At 50.2% G+C, this 24,318-nt stretch overlaps 1 protein-coding gene across 1 annotated transcript; it reads left to right on the top strand.

Annotated features, from left to right (window-relative positions):
• The first annotated feature begins 2,989 nt into the window (after positions 1 to 2,989).
• On the top strand, positions 2,990 to 23,593 carry Chaf1b (chromatin assembly factor 1 subunit B). Its single transcript, XM_075954437.1, has 14 exons — positions 2,990 to 3,048; positions 3,535 to 3,690; positions 4,240 to 4,372; positions 6,050 to 6,167; positions 6,978 to 7,081; positions 9,437 to 9,533; positions 10,939 to 11,014; positions 11,796 to 11,889; positions 14,034 to 14,103; positions 14,180 to 14,271; positions 17,075 to 17,225; positions 18,713 to 19,189; positions 22,563 to 22,738; positions 23,402 to 23,593. The coding sequence occupies exons 2-14, from the start codon at positions 3,565 to 3,567 to the stop codon at positions 23,512 to 23,514; spliced, it is 1,827 nt and encodes a 608-aa protein (XP_075810552.1). The 5' UTR covers positions 2,990 to 3,048; positions 3,535 to 3,564; the 3' UTR covers positions 23,515 to 23,593.
• The last annotated feature ends 725 nt before the right edge of the window (positions 23,594 to 24,318 follow it).

A 24,318-nucleotide genomic window follows, 5' to 3' on the forward strand; every position in this document is an offset into this window, starting at 1 on the left:
AAAACTTGTGCCGTCGAGGGGCTTGTGTTTTGTCACTCCAGAAGAGTTCTTCATAGAGACTTAAAACTCTTGACCGGTGACAAGTAGAACTGGTGGGTCTTGGCCTTGCCAGAGCTTTGGTAACTAATTGTGTTACGGACAGTTGTGCACATGTGTGTAATGTATTCTGATTTCCATCTCTTCCAACATCCTTATCGACTCATCCCTACCACTTCTTTTTCTGGTATTATTACATTTTTGGTTTTGCTTTGTGATGTAGTTAGGTTGACCAGAACCATCTGTGTGACCATTGGATTAGGGTGGACATTGCCACCAGAAGACATGCGACCGAAGGCAATGATTTCGTCTTTCCCTGACAGGAGCAAGTGGTATAAGAATGAGGGGTGGGTGGGGCGTGAATCTGCATTCACCTCCCAATCATTGGAAAGAGCCTTCCCTAAGGCTGAGAGTAGCATTAGTCTGGGTACAAACATAAATATCCAGAAGGCAGCTGTACATGGTCAGGTCAGCTAAACAGCATTCAAGAATCCACACCATTCCCAGTTAGCTCTCAACCCCATGCTTGTGGGTCAGTCAGTTATAGCTCTCAGGTTCGGCTACAGCACCATGCCTGTCAGTTGCCATACTGCCTGCCATCATGATCAGGGCCCTCACTCTCTGGAACTGTAAGCCCTAAGAAGTCTTTTTCCTAAGTTGCCTCAGTTATGACGTCTCTTCCCAGCAACAGAAAAGTAACTAAGACATGGGCACATCTTTTTGTGATGCTTGACCCCAAGCAGTGGTGCCACTGTCATACAAGTGAGCACATCTTCCTTTCTCCAGAGCTTCTAGAATACCTATAAGAGAGAGAGAGAGAGAGAGAGAGAGAGAGAGAGAGAGAGAGAGAGAGAGAGAGAGAGAGAACACATGAAGCAGTAACACGTAACACTATGGTATAGTATTGCTGGGATCTGCTGAAGTTTGGAGCACAGGCATATTTGTAGAGCTGGTAGCTGAGAAACCACTTCCATGAAGATGCAAAAATGGATGAACTCTGGGCTTTTCAGAATCCTGGGTTCTTGATAATGAAGTGGAGTCTTTACACAACTCTAAGTGCAATCCCAGCACTCTGGAGGTGGAAGCAGGAGGATCAGACATTTAAGGTCATTCTCAGACTACATCATGTGTTTGAGAGCTTCATCACGTACGGGGATACAAGAGACCCTGTCTCAAAAAAAAAAAAGCATAACTGAAAATGTAAATACTATTTTGTCTAAGGTTGATTATAATTTTTATTAGATTTCTAAATTTCATGTGTATGAGTTTTGCCTGTATGTATGTATGTGTACCATACCTCTGCCTGGTGCCATTGGAGGTCAGAAGAGGTGTTGGATTACCTAAAACTGGAATTAAAGGTAGTTGTGAGCCACCATGTTGGTGCTGGGAACTGAACTCTGGCCCTCTGTCAAAGCTGCAAGTGCTTTGAAGATGACCTGGGGGGACTGGAGTGATGGCTGGACTGGAACACTGAGTGACTGCTCTTCCAGAGGGCCCAAGTTCAAATCCCAGAACCCACATGGCAGCTCACACCTGTCTGTAACTCTAGTTCCAGGGCTTCTGACAGCCTCATGCAGACATGCAGGCAAAATGTTCATAATATAAAAAAAAAAATTAAAGAATGACCCACTGAGTCATCTCTCCAGTTCTTGAAATTAACCCTTTATAAAAATGTACTTTTGCCGGGCGATGGTGGCGCACGCCTTTAATCCCAGCACTCGGGAGGCAGAGGCAGGCGGATCTCTGTGAGTTCGAGACCAGCCTGGTCTACAGAGCTAGTTCCAGGACAGGCTCCAAAGCCACAGAGAAACCCTGTCTCGAAAAAGCAAAAAAAAAAAAAATGTACTTTTCATGGCTGGAGAGATGGCTCAGTGGTTAAGAGCATTGCTTACTCTTCCAAAGGTTCTGAATTCAATTCCCGGCAACCACATGGTGGCTCACAACCATCTGTAATGAGGTCTGGCGCCCTCTTCTGGCCTGCAGGCATACACACAGACAGAATATTGTATACATAATAAATAAATATATTTTTTTAAAATGTACTTTTCAAATGCTGACCTATAAGAAGTTAAGGCCATAGGAGACAAGAGTCTTGCTACTTAAAAATATGTGAGAAGGGTTATGGGTGATGAATTAACCACTAAATAATTGGAATGGGAGTCACGGCTTGATTTCCTGTGCACATTCACAGCCTGAAGCCCAGGCTGGCCTCAAACTTGACCTGTAGTCAACGATGACTCCTAGCTCTCGTCTTGCTTCTACCTCTTGAGTATTGGGTTAATACTATAACAACTATGCTAGGCTCACATCCCTAGGAGAGGGCAGAAAACAGGTTCTAGTTTATTGACATTTGGAACTCCAGAAGCCATTCTGGGAGCTCTCAAATACTCACCGCTTTGGGCGGATGTTATTTGGTCATATCGAATGAGTCCCAGTTTCCCATCTGTCCTACAGTGTTATATTTTGTTTTTGTTTAGTCTTAAATTGTCCAGGCTGGCCCGGAACTCTCTAAGTAGCTGAGGATAACCTTGTGCTTAGGATTCCCCTTGAGTGCTGGGATCACAGTCAGGGTCTGGAGATGGAACCCGCCCCTGTAGGCTGGGCTGTGTTTCCAGCCCTGTTTATCTTTCAGACTGCAAATTCCCCGCCGGCAGACCCGGGTCGGCTAAGCTGAACGCCGAGAAAAACACAGCAGAACTGTCGGGAAGTCACCTCCAGAGACGCGGGAACAGATTCCGGGTCCCGCCCGGCGAGAGCCACGGGCCTTGGCAGTCCCGCCCACGGGAAGGAGGGGCGTCATAGCCCTGCCCACCGGAAGCTGAGGGTCGCGGCGGCCCCGCCCACAGGGAGGAGGGACGCCCTAGGACTCCCGCCCTGCAAGAGCCTTTGCCTTGAGACAGCCCCGCCCACACATGGGAGGAGCGTCCGGATCCACGCCCTCCAGGAGGCGTGGTCTGCGGCGCGCGGGAAGCAGCGGGCGGTGGCGGCTCCTTGCGGACCGCGTCCCGGCAGGTAGGTTTCTTGCTGATCCAGGGTTTTCCTCGCCTCATAACCAGGTCGGGCTGCAGCTGCTCGCAGGGCCGCGGGACGGGATTGCGGCGCTGGCTCAGGCGGAGGCCGGTCCGTCCCTGGCCGCCGTCCCGACTGGGACCCGGGACCGGACCCGCGCGCCTCCCGCCAGGCCCGAACCCGCGCCCCTCCCAACAAGTCCCTCTGCCGGGAGGCCGCTGACCAGGGGTACTGCTCGTACCCGGGTACCGGTCCCAGGACCCCACCTCGGCGGGATGCGCTGCAGCCCCCCGCCTCACCTCCGGCTCGGGCGTTTGATTTCTTTCTTTTCCGGAACTACCGGTAAAGTAGTGGGAGCCTGTGTGAATGGTTTAGCTGAAGTTTGCAGATGTCCGTCATTAGCCTCGTCTCAGCTGGCGTTGCAGTGCAGTTTACCTGGGCTCGCCCTTGCTGTTCCAGGGTCGTTTAACTCTTTGCTAACGTTTCCAGCCTCCCTTTGCCCGGCGGAGACTCGGGAAGATGAAAGTGATCACGTGTGAAATCGCCTGGCACAACAAGGAGCCAGTGTACAGCCTGGACTTCCAGCATGCGGCAGCCTGCAGGATCCACAGACTGGCGTCCGCGGGAGTGGACACCGCCGTCAGGGTAAATGGACAGGTGGGAGGACACAGGGAAGTCCCATGTGGAGTCCAAGTTTTCATTCCTTCATTGGAAACTGAAACCAGCAGCTCAAGTCTGTTTGCCACCTACCCTGGAATGCTAAATTCCCAGGCCTGGGGTAAGCAAGGAAAGCTGGAGAGATTGACTTTCTTAACTAACTTTGTCTACTTTGTTACTAGTTGGTCCCCACTGTCTTAGAATACCCAGACCGCTGGTGCTGGTACAGGATGGAGGATCCGAAGTAGATTTTCCTCAGGGATAGTGAGTTTGAAGCAAGCCTGGGCTGGGTGAGACCTTGTCACAAAAATGCTGAGACTCTTTCCTGTGCTGTGGCCATTTGCCCTAGAAAGAGCTGGCAGGGAAGATGGCAGCTGCAGGGACTGCTGGTTTACCTTTACTCAAACACTTTCTTCAATTTGCAAAGTTTCAAAAGGAAAATTGTGTTTTCTGCCAGAAAACATAGTTGTCTAGTGAGAGGGAGATAGATGGTGGCTGGTGTCTTTCTTTCTCTCGTGAATATTTTGCTGTCAACAGATCTGGAAGGTGGAGAAGGGGCCAGATGGGAAAGCCACTGTGGAATTTCTCTCCAATCTCGCTCGGCACACCAAAGCCGTCAATGTTGTACGGTTTTCACCAACTGGGGAGATCTTAGCATCCGGAGGTGACGGTAAGTATTGTATTTAACAGTCCATCAGCCTTATGCTTAGCTCTCCTGACTAATGGTGACATTTGAGCTGGGGTGACATGGGCTTGCAACCACAGCACTTGGAGGCTGAGGCGGGACGACTGAGAATTGAAGGGCCAGCTTGGGATAGAAAGCAAGAAAGTCAGATAGTGAGATCTGAGCTGGTTGTGTCTTCCCTTTGGGATGTCACGGACCCTCTCTGACCATATGCCTTTCCGATCGTTGGATAAGTACCATTTTTGGAGTGTATCAGGTGTGAAGATGGCAGACTTAGCATTGAACTTGAGAAGATATGTCTGAGAATGGCTTCTTTTTTTTTCCCGTTTGTCCCCCCGCAGGGTGGTTGGGTGTGGTAGGAAAAGTCGGCACACTGTGTCATTGTCCCGGAGTGGTACTGGGTGGGCCTATCTCTGGTGGTTGGAGTGGGCCCTGCACCTTGGTGTAGCCCTCCCATAGTTTCTGCCTGTTTGGGGTGGATTGATCTGTGTTGTCTGTCTGTGCTGCCATGAGAAGAAAACAGACTAAGAGATCTTTATACCATACATTGCGTACTTTCGAGGACAGCATATAAAGTAAAACAAGCCAGAGTTTTTGTTTGCACAAAGAGAAATGATTGAGTTGTGTGTCATAATGCCCAGAATGTGTGTGTGCCAGAATGCCCAGAATGGGCGTATGTGTGTCCATGTACATGCAGAGATGTACGTGCATGCACACGGTTATAGGGAAGTGGTTATAAGTGAAGCAGCGTTGAGGCTCTCACTGTCTCCTACGAAATGGCCCTGGACAGCTCCCCACTTCCCAGAGTCCCGTTGCCTCGAAGACTGCCCCTCCCTCTAGTCACACCGTGGAGAGCGTTGATCTTTCCAGGCTCACTCCCTGTCCAGCAGGCTCCACGATGAGTTTGTAAGCTCGGATCCCAGGTGGCTTTGAGTGCGCTCTTCTGTATTTCCGCTTGCTCACTTGCTCTTCTTCCTGGACAGGCAGGAAGGAACGCATGCATGGTGGGTTATGTGGTGAGCCTGGGAGAAATCGCCAGGTTCAGACCATTGCTCGTGTCAAGCTAAGGTTTCTGATGTGTCTGTAATGGCATGGATAGGTGGCAGGGATAGGTGGCTTACCATGTCCAGGCCACCATGTTGTAAGGACTTTATGTGGATTCCTCCCATTCTGTCCTCACGGTGCCCTGTGAGATGGGTATACAGCTGTCTTTAAGTCGTTTGTCCGGTTTCTCCCTGTAGTCAGCTACTCTGCAGTGGTATTTTGCTGGCCCAGGGAGCCTATATGTATGAGGAGCCTAGACTGGCTCTATTATGAATTGTTTTCATTTTTGTTTCAGGGAAGAAGACAAATTTACTTGTCCTTTTCAAATTCCTTGTGTTTTTCTAAGATAGGGTCTCCTGTAGCCCAGGCTAGCTTTGAACTCACCATGTAGCCAAGGCTAGCCTTGAATGTCTGATCCTCCTGACTTAGACTCCCTGAGGCTGGATTACAAGCATAGACATACCATCATACAGTCTGTCCATAGTCTTAGAAGTGAACGACTGACTCTTCAGGGCTAGAGTGGCCATTGAGCTACGTACAACTTACACAACACCCTAAAACTCCAGAGGTGAGGAGGGCGTGGGAAAGCTGCTTCACGCTGTACTGATCCTCCCACAGATGCCGCCATTCTGTTGTGGAAGATGAATGACAGCAAGGAGCCAGAGCCCAGCGCCTTTCAGGAGGAGGACGAGGCTCAGCTGAATAAGGAGAACTGGACTGTGGTAAAAACCCTGAGGTAAAGGGGAGGGGCTGTGGGAGCTATGTTTGTATTACTTTCTGTAAGTCATGATTTTGTGTGTGAGCGAGAGTGCATGCCATTGCGTGTGGGCATCTGCAGAGGTCAGAGGGGGCGTCAGATCCCTTGGAACTGTAGTTACAGGGGACACTGTGGTCCTTCTCGGTGCCGAGAACCGAATCTGATTCCTCCGGAGAGCAGCGAGTGTGCTTAAGCTCCAGCTGATTGACTCTTCTTTACAGCCTGAGTACTTGAGTAGTTTGTGTGCCTGCCGGGCAGCGGTGGCACAGCACAGGCCTTTGCGCAGAGGCCGGCGGATCTCTGGGTTCAAGGCCAGCCTGTTCTACAGAGTGAGTTTCAGGACAGCCAGGACAACACTGAGAGACCCTGCCCAAAAAACCCAGAATAAACAAAAAGTTTTGTGTGCCTAACTTTTTGCCTACTTCATAAAATAATAAAGAATAAAAACAGAAAAAAATAGATTTTTCTTCCTATTATGAAATTTTCCTCGGTAAAAATAGAATTGTGCCCCCCCCCCCGCTCTGTTTTTGAGCCAGGCAGCCCCGGCTAGCCTTGAATTCCATACTGTTGCCCAAGTTCCCAGTGCTGGGATTATCTGTGTGGGCCTACGAGGCCCTTTGACTTATATTAGATACATAACCTTGAGAACACAGTTTATAGCCAGGGCTGACAGAGCTCCACTGAGAATTTCTAGAATCTCGTTTAAATGTATGATCTCAGACCTTGAACTTTCTGATAGCTTTTCTCTTTTGCAGTTATAATCTTATTTCTTCTGTCTTTGGGCTTCAGGGGCCACTTAGAAGATGTGTATGATATTTGCTGGGCCACTGATGGGAATTTGATGGCCTCTGCCTCTGTGGATAACACGGTTATCATATGGGATGTTAGCAAAGGTGAGTGATATAGTTATTTATTTATATTAAATTAGGTGTATGTGCACAGCACATAGTGTCACAGAGTCCGTGGTTGCCTGATCCCTGGAGGAAGAGTTGTGGGCGGGCACTACCTGTGTGGTTCCTGTATAAGAGCAGTCGGTATTCCTACCTGCCAGGCTCCAGACCAAGTGGTAGGCATCAGCTGTTAGGAGGAGCGGGGAACAGCTATGGAAGAGGCTGAAATCAGGTTCTCATCCTAGATCTCATCATTTCATTCAGTCAGCACCAACCTCAGTGGCATGTCCCTCTCTCACCTCCTTCTGTTCACCAAAGCCTTTACTGGGGAGCTCTGCACCCCCCCCCCCCCCCGCTCCTAACACCTTCCCCACCCCTCACCCAGGAGACTCAGGTCCCAGAGTCCTCTGTTTCTGGTTTGTTATCCCCCTCTCTTGGTTACTGTTCTATTTCTGTGATAAGGCACCATGACCAAAGCAACTTAGAAAAGGAAGTGTTTAATTTGGTGCTCATGGTTTTGGAGGGTGAGAGTCCCCGTCCATCATGCTGGGGAGTATGGCAGGCAGTCAGGCATGGTGCTGGAGCCACACTGGAGAGTTTACGCCTTATTCCACACTGTGAAGCCGGGAGAGCCAGCTGACTGGAAATGGCACAGGCTTTTAAAACCTCAAAATACACCTCTAGTGACACACCTTCTCCAACAAGGCCACATCTCCTAATCCTTCCCAAACAGTTCCACCAACTGGGGGCCAAGCATTCAGATGAGCTACAGGGCTGTTCTCATTCCAACCTCTGGCTGGCTGTTTTCTTTCTTGCTTGCCTCCCCGTGTGATTTCAGACCCGCAGAGTCTGTCCCTTTGACCATCTTTCTTCCATTTTGCCCTTAGAGACAAATCCCAGCCTGGGCTCTATGTTGTGTGCCACCTTTAAGTTTCCCAGCCCTGGCCTCGGGTCTGTTTCTCAAACCCTTGCACTTGCCAGGCCTGGCCTCATAGTCTTCTCTTGACCAGCAGACTTGCAATCCACTCAGGCCTCCTGGAGTGCTCTTCTCAATCCCCAGCTGCCTTAATCCCAGCCAACTTCCTAGAAAGACTTTCAGGGAGAGAGATGCTCTCCTATGGAGTAGGGAGGACAGCACATTGAGATTCGGCTGAAGCAGCCTGGTGGCGGAGGCGCACTCCTTTAATCCCAGCACTCAGGAGGCAGAGGCAGGTGGATCTCTGAGTTTGAGGCCAGCCTGGTCTATGAGATCCAGGATAGCCAAGCTACACAGAGAAACCCTGTCTCAAAAAGAGAAAAAGAGGAAAGAATTAGGCTGGCACACGTTCCGTGCTGTGTGGGTCATCGGCACTGGGTTAGCAGTGGTGGTGGGTGGTGGCTGTGGAAGCTGGGTGGCAGGAGGTGGGTGAGAGGAAGGGGACGGGGTGAAAGAGTTGGGAAAATGAAGGGTAGACCACTTTTGGGGGAGGTTTTCTTTCCCACCCCTCTCATGGATTGAACACAGGGCCTTGTGCTTGTTTTTATGTTTGTTTTCAAATGGTCAAAACCTTTGAATGGTAATTTAAATTACTGACTATTGCATAGTTTGAAGTATACTAGTCTGTATAGGCTGGATTTGGGAGCTAGTCGGTTGTGAAAGCTTGCTAACCGTTCTCCTTTCACTGGGAAAGCTCTGCCGCTGGCTTACCCACTGAGTGCCCACTGGCTAGCCTTTCCAGTACAGCTGCTTCACCCTTCTGTGTCTGTGACCTGTGACTCTTCTGTCATATTTTCTAAACTTCAGCTTATTGGTTGGTTTGAGCTTCTTGAGACAGGTTCTCAGGTAGCCCAGAGTGTCTTGAAACTGTTCGTACCCAAGGCTAGCCTTGGACCCTGGGTGCCCCTGCCCTCCTTCCCAAGTGGTTGCAGCTTCCTCTTTGAAACCCAGATCACCTCCCAGCTATCGGTCTTCCTGGCTTGTTCCTCACATACGAAGCCCTCTAACTATACTGTGACTTCTCTTCCTCCTCCTCTTCTTCCTGACCCCTGTCTTTCCATCAGCTGTTCCCAGGTACCACCCATGCTAAGCTCAGATGAGACAGGGCAAGGGGTTCGTTCTCTCTTCCCCGTCCCTACCCAACCCAGAGAACTAAACTCAGGTCCTCTGACCCACATAGCCTTACACTTGCTGTCGATGCCTGAATCCCTTACTCTGAGTGCTGGACTGGAGGGCGGGGCTGTGTGGAGTGATCTTGGGGAACATGGCCTCTCCAGGACTGCTGTAGAGTGGCCGGCTGGAACGAGGCCATAGTGTGGAAGTCTGAGTTCATGCAGCGTGCCGCGGTGGTCTTAATAATGCTTTTGTGTGCTTCTTCATAGGGCAGAAGATTTCCATTTTCAACGAACATAAAAGTTACGTACAAGGAGTTACCTGGGACCCTTTGGGTCAATATATTGCAACCCTGAGTTGCGACAGGTGTGTAAGTAACGGAAGTTTTTGTAGATCCTCTATCACAGCCTCAGGAAGGGCTTCAATAGTCCGGTTTGGGCTCTTTTGTTCTTTTTTTTTTTAGATTTATTAATTTATTATATATACAACATTTCTTCCATGTACACCTGCATACCAGAAGAGGGCACCAGATCACATTACAGATGGCTGTCAGCCACCATGTGGTTGCTGGGAATTGAACTCAGGACCTCTGGAAGAGCAGTCAGTGCTCTTAACCGCTGAGCCATCTCGCCAGCCCGGCTCTTTTGTTCTTGATTTGCTTATTCCAAAAAGACAGGAATGATAGGCTGGGTGCCTTATACAGAACTGGCACCGGTGAATCTTAGTGGATGGATGAATTGGTGTAGAAGGAGCTTGTGTGTTTGCCTGCATGTGTGTCTGTGCACCATGTGTGCCTGGTGCTCTCAGAGGCCAGAAGAGGGCACTGGATCTCCTGAAACTGGAGTTACACACAGTTGTGGGTGGTCAGTGCTGGGCACAAACTGGGGTCCTCTACCACCCCCAGTCACCGAGCCAGTCACCGAGCCTTCTCTCCAGACCTTTATTGGGTTTTTTTTTTGAGACAATGTTTCACGTAGCCCAGGCTGCCCTCAAACTTTCTACCTAGCCAAGGCTGTCTCTGACTTCACATCTTCTTGCCTCCACCTCCCAAGTGCTAGGATTTCAGCTGCTCTGCCAGGCCCTGGGTTATGCAGTGTTGGGGGCTGAACACGCATCAGGCACGCTGGGCAAGCACTCGGGTAACGGAGCTTTATCCCCAACCCTCAACTATATTTAATTTAAAAATGGAATTTAATATGGCCCTGAAATAGGAACAATATACAACCAATAGGGGTTTTTTTTTTTAATTGTAGACTGTCGTGTTCTGAATACCATGCATTTTCTAATGTCTTGTTGAGAGAGGCCAGTTTGGTTAGTGGGAACAGTCCCTTGGGAGCAAGATTCATTTGCTGGCATTTCCATCCTAACTCTTTAGGGGTGAGGGGAGCACAACCATGTCTTACTGATCCTCCTTCCTCAGCATCCAGTGTCTCACTCTTTAACCAAGGCCTGCTTTGAACTCATGGTGATCCTCCTGCCGCAGCCTTCCAATGTCTCACTCTATAGCCAAGGCTGGCTTTGAACTCATGGTGACCCTCCTGCCTCAACCTTCCAATGTCTCACTCTATAACCAAGGCCTGCTTTGAACTCATGGTGATCCTCCTGCCTCAGCCTACCATGTGCTGGAATCACAGGTACAAGTTATCATATCTGGCATTCCTTATGCTAGACAGCTCTGCCAACAAGACCATCTGCACGAGACAAATCTCACTAGTTATACATGTACACGGGTTCTTATTCCGGAACGACACTTGGGCTTCTCTTTCTGCAGGGTACTGCGGGTCTATAGCACTCAGAAGAAGCGTGTGGCTTTCAACGTTTCAAAGATGCTGGGGCCCGAAGGAGAGGTAGGAAGTGCTTTTTATTTCATCTGGGTGCGTGCACATGCCAGTGTGCTTGTGAAGGTCAGGAGGCAGTTCTCTCAGTCCCCTGTGTGGATCCTGGGGATGGAACTCCAGTCAACAGGCTTGGCAACTGTAGGAGGAGGCCGCTTGCTGGTTCCCAGCTGCTCAGCCCCGAAATAATCCCACAGACACTGTATTAATTAAATCATTGCTTGACCCATTAATTAGCTCTAGCGTCTTATTGGCTAACTCTTACATATTAATTTAAACCATCTCCATTAATTTGTGTATCATCACGTGGCAGTGGCTTACCAGCAAAGTTACAGTGTCTGTCTCCAGCAGGGCTACATGGCTTCTCTCTCACTCTGCCTTCTTCCTCCCAGCATTCAGTTTAGTTTTTCCCACCTAGCTAAGTTCTGCCCTGCTATAGGTCCAAAGCGTTTCTTTATTCATTAATGGTGATTTAACCCATTTAACCACAGCATACAGAGGGGAATCCCACATCAAGCAACAAGTGTTGTTTACCCCAGACGGTGTTGCCAGCCCAGCATAAACCATTTCTCCATCCCCTTTCAACAGTACTTTGAGATCTGGGAGCTTCTAACCCTTGCAGACCTCTTGGACTGCCTTATTGACTGACCAGTTCTCATAAATGACTTAGTTCTGTGTTCCTGCACAGTTATTCCCGATTGGGGTGCTTTAGTTCTCGTCAGGCCCGTCCTAAGTGGCGGGCCTTTGTGGGCAGTGAGATGCGCTGGCCTGACTTTGAGGTCTATGTCCACAGGCACGAAGTTTCCGGATGTTTCACGATGATAGCATGAAGTCATTCTTTCGCAGACTCAGTTTCACTCCAGACGGATCTTTGCTTCTCACTCCAGGTGTGTCTGACTTGGTGTGACATAGGGGTGTGATGGCAGCCTGGGGACATAGAGATTCCCGTGTGTGACTCTGGTCAGCCCTGGCAGGTGTGGGCAGAGCACTGGGGCCTTGTCCGCACACTGCATCCTTTGGGAACTTCAGACCTTGGATAATGAGATGATGTTGATGCTCAGCAAAGCTTGGGAGTTGAAAGGCTTGGAGCGCTGTTTTCCCAAAGATGAATTTTACTTAGAAGAGTTTTAGGGCTTCAACATTCCCATCCATCTGTCCTGATCTCTGTTTGTTTGTTTCACACATCCCAAGCATACCTGGAATTCACTGTGTATCTGGGGATGACCTAGAACGCCACCTCCCTCCACCCTCAGGTGCTGGGATGACAGGCATGCACCGGCACACTGTAAACAGCACTGGGAATGAACCCAGGACCTCAAGCATACTAGGCGAGCATTCTACCAACTGAGCTACATCTCTAGCCCAGAACTTGTTTTGTTTTTGTTCTGTGTCGTGGTCTTGTGTAGTTCAGGTTAGCCCTGGACTTGTTGTGTCGCTGAGTATGGTCTCCCCTCTCTGTGTCCCCACTACTGAGGTTATAGGTGTTCAGGCCAGGCTAGCTCTGAGTGTATACCTTTCATATGGTAAAGGTGTAGCAGGCTATGGCAGTGGTCACGTGATGAAAGTGGCACCTGCCGCTTTTGATACAGTGTATCCTACAATGGTCCTCTTGGTCGGCAAGAAAACAAAACACAAAAGAAAAACGCTAAAGAGAAACTGAGAACTGGATGTAACTCTGGTCAAATGCCTGCCTAATGTGTGGGACTCTGAGGTGCAGCCTTAGCACCGTAAATAAGTAGACTGATGGAGGAAGGGTACCGATTGCACCCAAGAACTGGTTCTGATGCTCAGAAACAGGCAAATGCCGAATGAGCTGTGTGTCATCCTGCTATTCTCTTCAGATTGCAAAAAATAACAGTTCCCATGACTGCTGCGAGGGTGGGGGTACTGCGCTGGGAACATGGCTTGTTAATGTGTCTCAAAGGCACCCTGGTAACAGTTAATGTCATCTAGTCCCTGTGTCTCACATCTGAGGCACAGTTCCTTAGCAAGGAAATGCATAGGAGTTTCTAGGCGTGTATGTCAGCTACATGTGGTAGCACTTGACTGTAATTCAACATTTGGTGTTGGAAGGTGGAGGTGGAGAACCAGGAGTTCAAGGTCATCCTTGGCTGTATAGTGAGTTCGAGACCAGTCTGGGGTGCATGAGACCCTATCTCAAACAAACAAATCAAAAACCAAGCAAATAAAAACAACCAACCCTTCCCCAAAATGGGTATCTCTCAAAGGAGGACAGTAGTTTACTATTAGTAAATATTGTGGTGCAGCCCAAAAAAGAAGGGTTCGGTGCCCTGCGTGCTGACTTAGGAGTTACTGACAGGAACGAGCAAACAAGGAAAGTGTAATTCTGTTCTTACAACAGAGGCACGGAAAAGACCACCCTGTGGGAGTGTTTGTGCCTGAGCTGTGATGAACGGTGGGTCACATGTGCCCAAGGACAGAGAGCCATTGTCACAGTGGGGTAGTGTGGAGAGGTGCACAGGGAATGGCTCAGCATAAAAACGAGTAATGTCCTCGTTCTAGAATGGTCACTTGTCAGATGGCATGCATATACGTGTTATACCATGTGACGGTTAGGTTCTGCTGGAGGCTGCAGGTTACAGCACAGGCTAGGTCTCTGGACAACCAGAAGGCTGGTTTGGAGAGATGGACAGCCAAGGTCTGAATGCTGGGAACAGACCTGGGGGACTCAGGTGGAGTGCTGGCAGCTGGGCCCACCCGCAGGCGGATCTGCCTCTGCTCTCAAGCACAGGGTTTTACAAGTGAATGCTCCTGACTCTACCTTCTTCCTGCCCTGGGCTTGCAGGGACCTCAGGCCTTGCGGGGAGGTGGCAGGCAGGTGGAACTGGAGCAGATTAGGACGAGCCAAAGGGAACATTGTGCTTGTTTCTGTCACAGAAGCATTGGTAGTTTGTCACTTGAGGGGAAGAGCATTTTGCAAGCCAGATTAGAAGGCTTGGGGTCTTTTGTTGGGAAACCTTGTAACCCTGTAACCTTGACTCTTCCCTCCCTCCCATCCCCTGCTTTCCAGCCGGATGTATGGAATCTGGCGAGAATGTGACAAACACAACCTATGTGTTCTCCAGAAAACATCTGAAAAGGTAGGCAGCTGGAGGTCTCGGTTCAGTCGGTTGCTGAGCCACAGTGCCTGTTGCTAACCTGCAGTCAACCTTGCAGGCCAATCGCCCACCTTCCGTGCCCTGGGAAGGCGACTCTCGCTGTCCGCTGCTGTCCAGTCTACTTCGAACTGAGGCCGGCAGCGGAAACAGGTACCATCAGAACCACAGTGGTGGGGTGGGTGGGTATGTGTGTTCTCCCTGGAGTGGGTACTTGGTGGATGTCTTTTGTGGAGAAAGCTGTGCAGATTTGGCTCAGATTTTTAACTTTTTCCATTTTACATGCAAGAATGATGTGTTTCCGGGGGCATGCTGTGATGTTTTGGTGTGTGTATAATTTGTGTTGTGTCTCGTTTCTTCAGCATTTATGTTTGCTGTGAAGACATCGAGTGTTGAGGGAGCTGTGGGTTGCGTTCCTGCCGCCTGGCTCCTGGCCACCAGCTAGCTTATGCCCCAAAATAACAACACACAAATTGTATTCTTTTAAACACTGCTTGGCCCATTATATCTAGCCTCTTCTCAGCTAACTCTCTCACCTGGACTAGCCCATTTCTAATAATATGTGTAGCACCCCAAGGTGCGCTTACCGGGAAGATTCTAGCCTACATCCATCATCGCATCTGCCCCAGAGAGGGGAAGCATAGCATCTGAGCTCACTTCCTCTTCCTCCCAGAATTCTGTTCTGTTTACTCCTCCCACCTATGTTTTAACCTATGAGGCCAAGCAGTTTCTTTACTAATTAACCAATGACCTTCCTCCCTCAATCGAGAATCCGTTCCCTCCCCCCATAGCATGTTGGACATGTGCACATTCCTGTGCAGTGTCCCATAGTGTGCCTTCACCACACCACTTAGGTGTTCCTGAGTCTTCAACCAGGGCTTTGCATGCTAAAGCCTGTTGAGCTATGGCCTCAGCCCTTTTCTCTTCCGTTTCTGTGTCTGAAGTTTTACTCTCTTTCCGTACATTGTATCCACCTTAACCAATGCTGGGTATTTCAGGTCTTGGAAATATTCTTGAAGTTTTTTCAGGGATGAAGTTATGTTGCTTAGAAATGTTTTGATCCTTTGGGCTGTTGCTTTTAAGGTTCATTAAGCAGGACCAGGCAACATTTAGTTCATGACACACTTTGCACACTAACTGATGCCCAGCGACTGTGAGGTTTCCCCCTGGGCCCATAGGAAGCACACCCTGCAGGGGATGGTTAGATCTCTGAGTCCCTTCCTCAGTCTCGGCTCCCTATTCCAGCCAGCACTGAGCTGACTTAGAGCTTTCTGGCTGCCTAGGATTCCTGAGCTCTGAGGCCCAACCTTTCCACAGAGAGTCACCAAGGCTGTGCCTGGGGTCTCTGCCTCCCTGGGCTTGCCTGGCAGCCAGTGGAGGTGACTGTGGACCGTAGTAAGGAGGCTGCTAGTTAGTTCCTGGCCACTTAGCCCCGAAATAATCACACAGAAACTGTAATTAATTAAACCGCTGCTTGGCTCGTTAGTGCCAGCTTCTTTTTTTTTTTGGTTTTTCGAGACAGGGTTTCTCTGTGGCTTTGGAGTCTGTCCTGGAACTAGCTCTTGTAGACCAGGCTGGCCTCAAACTCACAGAGATCCGCCTGTCTCTGCCTCCCGAGTGCTGGGTAGCGCCAGCTTCTTATTGGCTAACTCTAACATTTTAATTTAACCCATCTCCATTAATCTGTGGCCTACCAGCAAAGTTTCAGCACATCTCTCTCCTCTGCGGCTCCATGGCTTCTTCTTGATTCTGCCTCCTTTCTCCCAGCATTCAGTTTAGTTTTCCCTGCCTATCTAAGTTCTGCCCTATCAACAGGCCAAGGCAGTTTCTTTATACACCAGTGGTTATCACAGCACACAGAGAGGAATCCCATATCAGTGGACTCTGTGCTTGTGCCACTGTCCGGGCCATGGTCCCTTACCAACTGCTGGCCTGTGACTTGAAGGCTGCTGTCCGCTTACCTGGTCTGGTATAGTGGGGAAAGTTTTCTGGTCCCTGTTTCCTGCAGGGTGGAAGCGGACGCTTCTATAAACTTTTATATCCTTAGTACAAGTGATACTGTTAACTCCATAGCTTTAAAAGCATGACTAGAGCAGGCATGGTAGCACACCTTGTTATCTCAACGCTTGCGAGACTGGCCTAGTTGCTGTGAGTTTGAGGTTTGCTTGGGCTGTATGGGGATTATAGGTCAGCCTGAGCTAAAGAGTGAGTATTACATGCACACACATGCATGCATGCGTATATACACACACATACAGGGTCCTGCCACGCCTCCCCCCAAAGAGAAAAAGTATCCCTTGCTGAAGTAAGCACTTTGAAGTAAACACCAAATGAAATCATTCTCCTAACAGAAAGCTACACTTAGAAGGTTCATGACACTCAGAAACCATAGTTTCTGGTTGGGCCTCTGATTCATTCTCATATAAATGCAAGGAACTGAATTCTTTTTTTAAATTGTCGTTCTTTTTGTTTTTTGAGACACAGTTTCTCTGTATAACAGCCCTGGAACTTGTTCTGTAGACCAGACTGGCCTCAAATTCACAGAGATCCACCTGCCTCTGACTCCCAAGTGCTGGGATTGAAGGTTTGCAGCACCAATGCCCAGCTTGAATTCTTTTTTATTTAAATTTTTTATTTTATTACTATGTTCAAGTGTGTGTGTGTTGGGGGTGGTTCTTGCATCCCTTGGTGTACGTGTGCAGATCAGAGGTCAGCTCTCTCCTTTCACCGTGTGGGTCTTGGGGATTGAACTCACATTGGCAGGCTGGGTAGCAATCGCCTTTACCCACTGATCCATCTTGGCAGCCCAGGAACTGAATGCTTGTATGGCTTACAGTAAACCGGCTTTCAGTGACATGGAATTTCCTTCCCAGGGGAAGGAATTTGGGGAGGACTGGCTCTCCCCTTTGAGAACTCTGTTTTTGTAGCTTCAATCAGTTTGTCCTCTCCCTATCAGAGGAGCCCAGCCCCGAGCTGGTGAGCCTGCCCTACCGTATGGTGTTTGCTGTGGCCTCTGAGGACTCCGTACTGCTGTATGATACGCAGCAGCCTTTCCCATTTGGCTACGTGACGAACATCCATTACCATACCCTGAGTGACATTTCCTGGTGAGTAGCTAACAGACAGGATGTGGAAGAGGGGCTGGCCTCTATTTCACTAGAGGGACCTCGGAGCAGGGAGTATTTTGTCTCTACAGAGCTCCAATTTGGTCTTGTTCACCAGTTTCTATGAAGGAACTTTTATTAAAATGGAAGCCATTTTTGTTCCTGGTGTGTGTGTACATACATGTACCTAACCATAGCATGTCTGTTCCTGGTGCGTGTACATACATGTCCATAGCATGTCTGTTCCTGCTGTGTGTATACATACATGTTCCATAGCATGTCTGTTCCTGGTGTGTACGTACGTACATGTCCATAGCATGTCTGTTCCTGATGAGTGTGTACATACATGTTCATAGCATGTCTGTTCTTGGTGTGTGTGTGTACATACATGTACCTTAACCATAGCATGCCTGTTCCTGGTGCGTGTGTACACACACGTCCATATCATGTCTGTTCCTGGTGCGCGTGTACATACATGTACCTTACCATAGCATGTCTGTTCCTGGTGCGTGTGTACATACTTGTCCACATGCCTCTGAGCTTCAGAGGACAGCTTGCAGGAGCTTGTTCTCTCCTTCCACATGGGCTCCAGGGAGCTGTACTCAGTTCATCAGACTTGTGCACAAACCCTCGGACCTGTTGAGCCTTATCTGTGCCCAGCAGTGAGTTCTGACGCAATGCACACAGCCCTGTGGGGTTAGTCAGATCCCAGTGAGCTGAGGGGAAGCCCTGGGGACCTCACCAGGCAGTATTACTTGACACTACCCTTCCTCTGGTGACTTAGGTCCCTGTGGACTCCATTGCCTTGGGCCCGCCCTGTACTCTGGCCAGGTTGGCCACTCACCGTTATTTTTGCCTGCCTACTCACCCCCAGTGCCACGTAGCTTAGGGTGGCCTCAGCTCTACCCAGTGCCTGAGGGTGACGGTGAAATCCTGACCCTCCGGCTCCCCTTTCCCATGTGCTGGGATGAAAAGTGTCTACCCACGAGCTTAGTACTGAACCAGGGCCTGGAACACACTAGGCAAGAACTACCTCTTGTAGGCCCTTGATTTTTCTTTAAATCTTTATAAAAAATTTCTAGTGTGTGTGTGCCACAGCTCACGTATAGAGGTCAGAGGATGACTTTGTAGACTCACGTAGCCCCCAGGAGTTGCTCTGACTCCAGGCTTGGACAGTAAGAGTCTTTACCGACTGAGCTGTCTCACCAGCACTAAATTTATTCTCTATGTTGGGAAAAGAAAAGGGTCACCTCACATTTATCCCGGTGAAGTGGACAGGAGGGCACAGAGATCAGGGTGGCTTCGGGGACTGAGATGGGATTGGGAAGGGACGCTGCATGCCTGCAGAGCCTGTTCAGACTTTGTGCTGCTCCCCTGACTGTCGCCTTCAGACAAACACATCTCGTGATTAGCTTCTATTTCCTACCTGGTCATGGAAGTATGATCTGTGGCCGTCAGTAACTGACTTCTTCCTTGTTCTGGAAACCCAGGTCCAGTGATGGGACCTTCCTGGCCATTTCCTCCACGGATGGTTATTGCTCGTTTGTGACCTTTGAGAAGGGTGAACTTGGCGTTCCTTTGAAAGAGAAGCCAGTGTTAAGCATAAGAACTCCCGATACAGCAAAGAAAACCAAGAGCCAGACACACCAGGGATCTCCACCAGGGTCCAGATCAGTCGAAGGGACCCCCACCGACAGAGCCCAAGACGCCAGCAGTCCCTGCACCAGCCCCTCGCCAATGCTGCAGTCTCCAGTTCCCTCTGCCTTCAAGGACAGTCCCTCGGCCCCTGCTGCGGGAGCCCCTGCTGCGGGAGCCCCTCCTGCAGGAGCCCCTCCTGTAGGCAAAAGCTCCTTGCCACGGCCTTCTGAGGAGAAGATCCTGCAGCCTGCTGGTCAGAACACAAAAGCCCCCCAACCCCGGAGGGTCACCCTGAACACACTGCAGTCGTGGGGCAAGACAACTCCCCGGTAAGAGCATTTGACAAAACAAGAAAGTGTTGTGAAATGAGCCCCATTAGCAAATATGCCTATGTTACCTGTCATCTGTGATGTATGCTGGCCACCTGTGATGTGTGCTGGTCACCTGTGACGTGTGCTGGCCACCTGTGACGTGTGCTGGTCACCTGTGACTTGTGCTGGGCACCGTCTCCACCTGTGATGTGTGCTGGGCACCTGTGACGTGTGCTGGCCACCTGTGACGTGTGCTGGGCACCCTGTCTCCACCTGTGATGTGTGCTGGGCACCCTGTCTCCTCCTGTGATGTGTGCTGGGCACCCTGTCTCCACCTGTGATGTGTGCTGGGCACCTGTGACGTGTGCTGGCCACCTGTGACGTGTGCTGGTCACCTGTGACTTGTGCTGGGCACCGTCTCCACCTGTGATGTGTGCTGGGCACCCTGTCTCCACCTGTGATGTGTGCTGGGCACCCTGTCTCCACCTGTGATGTGTGCTGGGCACCCTGTCTCCTCCTGTGATGTGTGCTGGGCACCCTGCCTCCCCCTGTGACACATGCTGGCCTACCGTCCAGCCCTGGGTCTTTTTCTGAGTCTCCTATGCATTGTCTCCGGAGTCTACTGTTGTATTCCCAGAACACTTTCTGCTCTTAGAGATCTCAGTTCCTGCTTCCTGGGGAAGCCCTAGGTACCTACTCATCCTGGTGACACTCAAGTTTTGCTGAGGCCCTTTGAGTGCGTTTTCTGTCGTCCTGATTTTGTGACCCCCCTGGCCCTGGTGGGGGTCCTTTAGGTGACAGCCAGTGCCCTCTTTCCAGCTCAGCCCTGCTCAGTGGTACCAGGCCCCTCCTGTCGTGTAGGAAATTGAGGAGCAACGCAGAGCTTCCCCACACGGACTAGAGGCCTGAAACAATCCCCAAAGGAGGCGAGCCTTGCTTTGGCTCCCGGCTGCCGAGGCGGCAATCCACAGTTCATTGCCTCTTTGCTCTGGGCCTTCGTCAGTACAGGATATAGGGATGCGTGTATGTGGGACAGGAAGCTGCTGACCTCACACGCTGGGAGGGTAGGACAGGGAAGAAGGAGCCAGTCCCTATATCCCCTTCAAGGGCACCCTCAGCAACCCCTGGACCTCCCTGTCATCCCGCCACAGCCCAGGGACCTCTGTGTGGGCCTTTGCAGGAAGCTTACCCACACCCTCGCAGGCCCATAGTCCTCTGTAAACTGCACGTCTTGTATTTATGTATTTAAAATGGAAACGGGGTCTCATGGAGCCCAAGCTGGCCCGGAACTTTCTGCAATCCTCTCCTGTCTTCCTGAGTTCTAGGGCCATTTAGTTTTATGTACTGCTGGGGACCAAACCCAGAGCTGTGTCCATGCTAGGCAAGTAAGTACCCGACCAAGTGAACTGCATCCCCATCCCCGATCGGATTTTGATTAGCACTGATTACCATATGTTCCCATGGGAGACACTGTGTTTTGTGTTTTCCAGCCAGGGTTTCTCTGCGTAGCCCTGGCTGTCCTGGAACTAGCTCTGTAGACCAGACTGACCTCAAACTCACAGAGATCTGCCTGCCTCTGCCTCCTTAATGTTGGGATTAAAGGTGTGCACCACCAGTACCCTGCCCATTATGATATTTTGATATGCATGTACATCGTGTATGGGTCAAGTCAGGTCATTTAGCACTTCCGTCCACAAGACTTAGCCTTTTGAGAATCCGCTCTTACACACTTCCCCATTGTTAATCGTGTCCTCTGCTCTATGCGGGGCACCAGAACTCATTCCTTGTCTAGCAGTGACACTGTGTCATTTGCTGCGTCTCTCTCATCCCTCTCCTGACACCAGCCTCCACAACAGTTTCAGTCTCTATGAGATCAGTCCAGGTGGCATGGGCCTCCAGGCGCTCGTCCTCCAGCCTCTGGGAGGCTAAGGCAGAAGGACTGTGATTTGGGCATCTTGGACCACATAAGTTCCACACCAGCTTGCGTACATACAAGACCCTGTCTCAGTCCCCCATCCCCGCCCCTAAGAAGAATCCACGAGAGCAGCCTCTGATCCCTCATCTGAGGGGAGATCGTGTCTTCCACTCAGCCTGTCCTCTGGGCTTATCCACGTGACACAGATGGGCAGATTCCTTCTTTCAAGGCTGAGTAGCGCGGCTGTGTGCCTATCTCAGCTACTTGGCTGTGGGGCATTGGTGGGCTGGGACCTCACAAGTGATGCCCTGCCCACAGCTGTCTGCTTGTTGCATCCATGCCAGCGTCTCCAAACAGCTGCTGCCCACATCCTTCTGCGCCAGGAAGTGCCAGCCTGGCTTTCCCTCCCTTCTTCATCTTTGATACCCAGTTATCCCCTGGCACCTGTCTGTCTTCCTTCTCACCCTCTAGGTGGGCTCAGTGAGGTGTAGGCTGGTAAGTTGGGTTCCCACTCCTTGCCTCCCGGTCTCCTGCTATGTTCCTCCGACAATTAGTAAATTCATGTTACCATTTAATGTTTGACTCTTTGAAAAATCTATTTTCTATAGAATAAGAATGTATTTTAAAGATGCATGCGTGCGTGCGTGTCCGTGTACATGTGTGTGTGTGTATGTGTGTGTGTGTGTGTGTGTGTGTGTGTGTGTAGTGCGCACTCAGGTGCCCTTGGAGGCTCGAAAAGGGTGCTAGGTCCCCTAGGCACCCCTGACAGTGCTGGGAACTGCGCTTGGGGCCTTTGGCCAAGCGGCAAACACTCCTAATTGCTAAACTGTCTCTCCAGCCCCACAGTGTGATAGATTTTCTTTTTTTCTTTTCTCTTGGTATTTTGAAACAGGGTCTCACCATACAGCCCTGGCTGTCCTGGACCTTGCTCTGTAAACCAGGCTGGCCTTGAACTCACAGAGATCTGCCTGGGATTAAAGTGCTGGGATTAAAGGTGTGTGCCACCACCACCACTGGCACAAGACGCGTTTTTTAATATTCTATTCCTTTTAGGTGCAGGAAGGTGTTCTTTGAGGTATTTTTGGAGTTAAATTGCTTCTCTTGGTTTCTTCTCATCCGTTTACCGAGTTCTCTGCAGTTGTAACTCTAAAAAGAAAACGCTAGTTATCGGGACGCAAAACTCCGAATTTCGAAAGGGATCATGTGTGTTTGGGTTCACATTCCACCAGCTGTGGAAGGCAGAACTCAGCCTTTGGCACTCGGGTGCCTGGTTGTGTGACCACTGATTATGAGCTGTGATGGCGGAGCCTCCCGTGAGAAGAGCGTTGCCCTCGGTGGGCATGGCAGCACATGACAGCACTTAAGGCCCTGCTGGATGTGCCCTGTGGGAAAGTCTGTTTCCTTTGGTGGTTTTGAGACTTGGCTTCATATCTGAACACTAAGGAGCAGTCCACCCTTTTACTTTTTTCAATCAAGGCGAATAAACCTAACACCATTAAAGGCAGAGGCTGCGCCAAATCCACTACCCAGCGGCGGAACTGCCACCTCCTCCACGGAAGACGGAACTGCCACCTCCTCCACGGAAGACAGAACTGCCACCTCCTCCACGGAAGACAGAACTGCCACCTCCTCCACGGAAGAGATGGCGTCAGGTAAGCGTCAGCTTTGGTGGATATTTCACAGATAGGATGTGTTCTTTTGGAAGTTAACACCTGATTTTAGGTCGGCTCTGGGAAGGCCAGTGTCTTCCCGGGAGCGGCCTTTGGAGGCACTGGCGACTGTTTGCCTTCCAGGAGTGAATGACTCAACAGTGGCAGCTTCTGGGGGATGGTTCTCTCCACGTCATGCTGGCTCATATCTGGGGCAGATTGGGTAGGGGGCGCTTAATAACATCCCTGACCTCACTTCTTTTTCTTTTTTTCCCCTAAGATTTATTTACTTAATGTACTTTGGGTTTTGCTTGCTTGTATGCCTGTGTGAGGGTCTCAGATCCCCTGGAACTGGAGTTACAGACGGTTGTGAGCTGCTGTGTGGGTGCTGGGAGCTGAACCCCGGTCCTCTGGGAGAACAGCCAGCCCTCTTAACTGCTAAGCTATCTCTCCAGTCCCCACCTGTTACCATCTCTTACCCTGCCACGTCTTCAACTGTCAGAGGCATGCCCTGTCTCTTGACACACAGTCTCCTTGGTTGAGACCCAGCGATGTAGTTCTGTTCCTTGAGGCAGTCCTGGCGCTCACAGGCCATTTGCCCCTCGTCTTGCCTCTGACCTGACTCACCCTTAATGCTTACTAACCTGAAGTCTGTTAACGTTTCAGAGATGCCTGAAGAGCCCCAGCACGAGCCTCCCCAACTAAAGAGGCCCAAACTTCAGGAACATGAAGAAGGTGCGGAAACCCTGGGTGCGGAAGAGGCTTCCAAGTCTGCTTGAGGCCCAGCACCATGTGCGCTGGAGGCATGGCCTGAAATGATGTTAGAGCAGAATTAATACCCATGAATTGATTCACGATAGAAATATGTGTGCAGTCTTTGCTCCAGCCGCCTGTTGACCCTGTTCTGACATCCCTTTCCACAGGGACTCTGTGGTGCTAGGCTAACACCTTTTTGTTTTGTTTTTTTTGATTTTTAAGAGAGAGTTTCTCTGTGTAGCCCTGGCTGTCCTTGGAACTTACTCTGTAGACCAGGCTGGCCTCGAACTCAGAGATCCCACCTGCCTCTGCCTCTCAAGAGCTGGCCACCACCACCTGGCTAACTCCTCCTTTTGATGGAGCTTCTGAGACTAGGAAACCTGATCTGCACTGGGTCCCTTCATTTGAGGGACTTCACACACTTGGGTGCTGAGTTAATAACCCTGAGGAGAAAAGATGGCAGCAGCCTCCTTCCTGCAAATGAGAAATTCAAGTGAGAGCATGCAGTGCTCCCAATGGCCACTGGAGGTCACTCTGCCCCTTGAATCTGCTGGGAGGCTTTGAGGGCTATCCTGCTTGGCCCTGTAGCAGGCAAGGCCAGAGAGCTCTCTCACTAGCTTAAGGCCCTGGTGGCCAGACCTAGACACGCGTGTGGGAAGATTATGGGTGGAATGCGTGAATGCTCATTGCTGCATTTACCCTTCCTCTGGTTTTGTACATTTGTGTTTGTGTGTGTGTGTGTGTGTGTGTGTGTGTGTGTGATCCCTGTGCACGTGATCTCTGCACATGCAGAGGTTAGAGAACATCTGGCAATTGGTTCTCTTCTT

Source organism: Microtus pennsylvanicus, chromosome 1 (assembly GCF_037038515.1).
Source record: "Microtus pennsylvanicus isolate mMicPen1 chromosome 1, mMicPen1.hap1, whole genome shotgun sequence".
Classification (NCBI taxonomy): domain Eukaryota; kingdom Metazoa; phylum Chordata; class Mammalia; order Rodentia; family Cricetidae; genus Microtus; species Microtus pennsylvanicus.

Excerpts from the sequence above, each read along its gene's own strand:
- Chaf1b (XM_075954437.1), top strand. The coding sequence starts at position 3,565 with ATGAAAGTGATCACGTGTGAAATCGCCTGGCACAACAAGGAGCCAGTG. Across the intron at positions 11,890-14,033 it reads ATCTTTGCTTCTCACTCCAG|CCGGATGTATGGAATCTGGC; the intron begins GTGTGTCTGACT and ends CCTGCTTTCCAG. Across the intron at positions 19,190-22,562 it reads TGGGGCAAGACAACTCCCCG|GCGAATAAACCTAACACCAT; the intron begins GTAAGAGCATTT and ends TTTTCAATCAAG.